This window comes from Aplysia californica, unplaced genomic scaffold (assembly GCF_000002075.1).
Source record: "Aplysia californica isolate F4 #8 unplaced genomic scaffold, AplCal3.0 scaffold00076, whole genome shotgun sequence".
NCBI classification, from domain to species: Eukaryota; Metazoa; Mollusca; class Gastropoda; order Aplysiida; family Aplysiidae; genus Aplysia; species Aplysia californica.
In genome coordinates, this window is record NW_004797346.1 from 248,475 (window position 1) to 253,423 (window position 4,949).

Sequence of the window (4,949 nt, forward strand, 5' to 3'; positions counted from 1 at the left end):
AGATTTTCTAACTTCTTCTGGGAGAATTACTGGCCATGCATAACTTATCAGTTTAACAACATTACTCGCTAGTAAAAATGGTATACTTATTGTACTTTGCGTTTTTGTGAATAAGAAAGCACATAAAAGCACAGCTATACTATAACTAAACATGAAAGTGGCAGTGAACAATAACCCTTGGTGAATTTATTAAGTTTGATCGTCATTTGTTTCAAAAATAATAATTCCATTTTGATTTACGTTCCGTGGAAAAGCACCCAAACAAGCCTTAAGTCCCCTTAATGTTACTTTTCAGCATCATCAAATATACGAGCAAAATCGGCATCGGATCGGCATTCAGAATTTCTCCCTTGTTGCCTTTCGTCGCTCTAGATGACGCTCTCTCTCCTCCTCCGACACATACTCTTTCTTTGACAGTATTTGAGTCAAAGGTATTACAAACAAAGCCTCAACGTTAATGGTTGACCGTTATCCATTGCAATCCTCCTGCGTCTTCACTTTGACGCTTCTGTACTGCACTGATGCCGAGTTTCCAATACTGACAAAGACGTCAAAGCGGTACCAAGTACCCGGGTTTAACCCTGTCACATTGTAGGCCACCACCTGACGTTTGGGGTCTTGCGAACTGTGTGACGTACAGAGCTGACGATCATTTGTCGGACGCTCGGCCGCGTTCATACAACTGTCCTTCCGAGAGTCCTGGCCCTTTTTATTGAGTGCCTTCTTGTAGAGGCAATAATTCTGTTCCACATCCGTTCCCATCCAAGCGAGGGTCACTTTCGAGCACGTCGTCAGCTTTTCAAAGACATGGATTTTGGTTTTCTTTGGCAGAGTCAGTTTTGACCGTGTGGGTGTGGAGGTAAGGTAGACAGTCACGTATGATTTCTTTCTCCTTTTACCAGGGAATGTCATGAGGTAGGTACCTGGCTTGGCGTTGTGAATCACGTGGGATTTCCATCGCCTTACAATTGTCTTAGATTTGATTTTCTTACCTTTGTAGGTAATTTCAAACGGTGTTTTCCCCGCACAGGGGATCACTTCAACGCCAAGTTTTGGTACCGTTCTTTTCAATTTGAAGATAACCCCCTTCTTTTTCTTAAGATTAACTGTTTTTGTTTCCCCAACTTTCATTCGGATATTCGGGTTTCTTTTCTTGCCTCCGATTTTCACCGAGGTCCCTCGATAGGCTGATGCTCTGTTGGAGTCTTTGTCTATGACAAACACGTCTACAAAGTACTTTTTCGCACGTCTGGCTTTAGCATAAGTGAACGACGTTTTATTGCCAACACACTGGTGGAATATCATCTTTGGCGACTCTTTTTTGATTGGTTTGGCTTTGCGTCGTAACTCTCGCTGCTTCTGCCGCTGTCCAGGAAACCCCCAGTTTGTGAACTTTGGACGCTTATCTCCATGGAGGTAGGCCAGAGCGCCGCAGTGACTTTTAAAGTTTCTAAGGCGAGAGATGACGATGCAGTATTCCACAGAACGTGACCATTGTTGGTTGGCTGAGTTACCGTGTTGCCAGTTGACCACAATGTTTCTTTTCCTCGTCTCAGCGCGCAATGCATTGTCGTTCGATAGAGCTGGGTAGAAGCCGGTGAGCAGCGGGTTGGGGTTGGCTGTGACAAGGATCTTGACGTAAGAGTCGCTCTTCAGTGAGGAGATGACTACAATATAGGCGCCTGCCTCGGCGTCCATCTGGTGGTACGTGGACCGGTTGTCGCCCTTGAAGTGATGAAGGTGTTGGGCTACGTTGGCCTCCCCTCGAAGCTGCTGGCCCTCCCAGTTCCCTGTCAGGACAGACGTGTGTGAAAGAGAGTCAAATACTGTGTATCGAACGCAGGTCTTTACAGTCATAACCAGTATCAAGAATAACAGATATTTATCCTTCTTTCTTTCTTTCTTTCTTTCTTTCTTTCTTTCTTTCTTTCTTTCTTTCTTTCTTTCTTTGATCATACATTAATTAACTTTTATTATTCCTTTCTTTCTTTCTTTCTTTAGGGGGGGGGGGGGGTGTCTTTTAAAAGGCATGATAGGGCAACTTCTAACAAAATGAACTTTGAACTCTGGAGTCTAATTCTCTAACGTCAGAGCGCTGAAGGAAACAACTATAAAAAAAAAAATATATAATTTATAGACAGCCTCTTGTGGAAACGGTGATCAAGGTAAAGAGAACGTATATCATGAACTTTATGGTGATCAGAGATATATCAAATTTTGAACAGCAGTAGCTTATTTGGCTACTGATCATGAAAGTAAACTCAGGATAATAAATAAAGATAAGACTGTCTTACTTTTAACGCAGGTTGACATTACAGAGATGCGTGTTCTTTAAATGTACGAGAAACTTTGTGTACTGCAGCTTAGCGTCTTCTGTGCAGTTTATGAAGCATTTTAGCTTACCTCACCACTTCGTTCATTATAAATGATACCAATATGGATACATATATCTCAAAATATAAAAGTTGACAAGACATCTACGAAGATTAACATTTTGTAAAGGACAGACCCAGCTGAACTTGTTAAGTCACACTTCATCTCAATGTAAATTTGCATTGCTAAAGGATAAGCATGTAATAAAAGCTGCATATTCGTATGCATATAAGGATACACATTACTTGAATAATCGATAAGAGTAGGCTTCGGCCGCCACCCGGGCAAATTAAAAATTTCCTACCAACGAAAAAGTATTAGGTGTGTCCCGCGCGCTCATATGACCTTATGCAGTTGCGAGCGCCGTAAACCCTATACTAAACAAACAAAAAACAAACATTACTTGAATTACATAAGCACACACGTTTTACCTCTTCTCCTCTTCCGGTCTGGCTTGAGGTAGAGGTCCCAGGAGACTTCAGAAGCACACGGCGTTATCGTGATGAGCATAGAGCCGTTCTGAGCGATCGTGAATGTGAAGCTGGGGACACATAGCAGAAAAAGTGAGTTTTCATTGAAGAACTTCAAACAATTCCTTTTTTGATAACGTTAGTTTTGATGTTATGCCATGCAAATATGCCTTCTTGCACTTGATTGTTTTAAAGTTTTCGAGGCCGGGTGGGGGGGGGGGGGGGGTTAGGAGGAGGGGGTTCTTCTGTTTTCCCCTCCCTCTCCCTCGCAGCAGTGTCCCTTTTAGAGTTGGACGTTAAACTAAAGGATTCAGTTTTACAATTAAACTACTACGTTGTAAGTGGTATTATCTTGAATCAAACACAACCCTATTGAAAATAGTATATTTTGGTTACATAGATAGCGCTAAGCTGGCATACCTTGAAGCTTTATATTATTGACAATGTTGTACATGTTGGGATAATAAGAGCCTGTTTACTGAGAGTTGTCGAATACTGGCCATATGTCCTAAATAAGCATGCCATGATAACAGTAATACTTACATATTACATTTCAAACCCCACATTTTTAACACCCGTCAAGTATCATTTAAATAATGAATTATGCTATTACCAAGGTGGTTACTGGGTAACCATACCGGATAAAATTTAAAATTTCAATATCTTTTGTAATGTACGGAAATTTCAGAACCCCCTTGGAATCCAAACAGCCTTCCAAATTCATAAACAACTGTACCATCCCAGCCAGCTTGAAAATCTCTGTATTTGATATAATTGTTCAAAGTGATAAGTACACATCCGAAGCGCTCCTCGATAAAAGCTGCGGTAAACGTAAAATAAGAAGAAAAAAATAACCCAGAAAAACATATAGAAAAATGATAAACACTGTCCAACATACAACAGAATCAAGAACTAAGCTTAAAGAACGATTGAATAACAATAATGATCAATACATCAGTATAATATGGCAAAGCTGTATTACTGCTTATTTTGCCACCATCGATATTGATGAGCAGCCGAAGATAATGTCAAAAAGGGTGGGAAAGAAAGAGCAAATATGAATGCAACAGTAAAACGGTATATTACTTCTTTATTATTATTTTAAAATTTGACATAAGAAATGCTGATTTATTATGAGACCAGTATGAAGAGACATGAGTAATGGGCGTTCAAAACATCCGATCAATGCCCGTCATATCGGCATTTTCTGCGGTCGGTAAAGCCAGGTAGCAGGGGAAATAATCAGACAGGAAACCATGGATTTACCTCCCACAAAGGTCCGAAAATAGCAACTGTGTAGGGTGACGACATTGGCGCATAATTGTCTGTCTTTCAAGCTCTTACAAAGAAAGGTCAGCTTCGCATGGTGATGCCGACCAAAGGTTACAATAGTGGAATAATGGGGATACCCAGACAAAACAGAGCTTAGTGTAATGCACGCACGGCGTTGATGATTCATGCCCAACGGGTCGTTTCATCCTCCGTAATTCTGGGTATTATCGCCTGAGGCCCAAAGGAGCGTGAGCGGGAGGAATAGATTGCTGTGAGTCAGTAACCTAGGATATGCATGCAATTCTCGCAAAGATGAGCCGGTCATAGATCCTTCGTCATAATGATCAATTTCGAGATTGAAATATTTTCGAATTCAATTCTCTCCGTTACCCCGTTGTTTTTACAATGACGCTGATTGTTTGTCATAATTTTGATGTTTTATCTGGGTTTTTTTTGGTTGTTTTTTTTTTTTTGGGGGGGGGGGTTCTTTTGAGTCTCCTTTTATTTCTGGTACTGTTTCAATTGTACACGTTTTTATTTTATTTTTTATCTGTCGAGCTTTCCTTTATAAATCTCTCCACTGAAACTGCCTTTATCTATGAGGAATAGGCCATGGTTAATGTCACTACTGCTTTTCCTGTCTACTTATTTTCTGTTGCTGTTATTGTTCTTATTGTCAATGTGTTGTTGTTGTTGCTGCTGCTACTGCTGCTGCTGTTTTGTTGTTTTTCTTTCTTTGTTTTTCTTCTTCTCCTTCATCATCATCATCATCATCATCATAATCATCATCATCATCATCATCATCATCATCATCATCATCATCATCATCATCAT

At 40.4% G+C, this 4,949-nt stretch overlaps 1 protein-coding gene across 8 annotated transcripts in view; it reads right to left on the bottom strand.

The window, feature by feature from the left end:
- Window positions 1-4,949, bottom strand: part of LOC101856329 (protein NDNF) — a 100,842-nt gene that overhangs the window by 1,683 nt on the left and 94,210 nt on the right. For all 8 annotated transcript variants that reach the window (XM_035968689.1, XM_013080148.2, XM_035968687.1 and 5 more), the window contains 2 exons: window positions 2,805-2,914; window positions 1-1,790 (listed from right to left, as the gene is read on the bottom strand). The exon at window positions 1-1,790 is cut by the window's left edge and continues 1,683 nt beyond it. In XM_035968689.1, coding sequence (XP_035824582.1) covers window positions 469-1,790; window positions 2,805-2,914 — 1,432 coding nt within the window. In that variant the 3' untranslated portion in view covers window positions 1-468. The remainder of the gene's footprint in view (window positions 1,791-2,804; window positions 2,915-4,949) is intronic.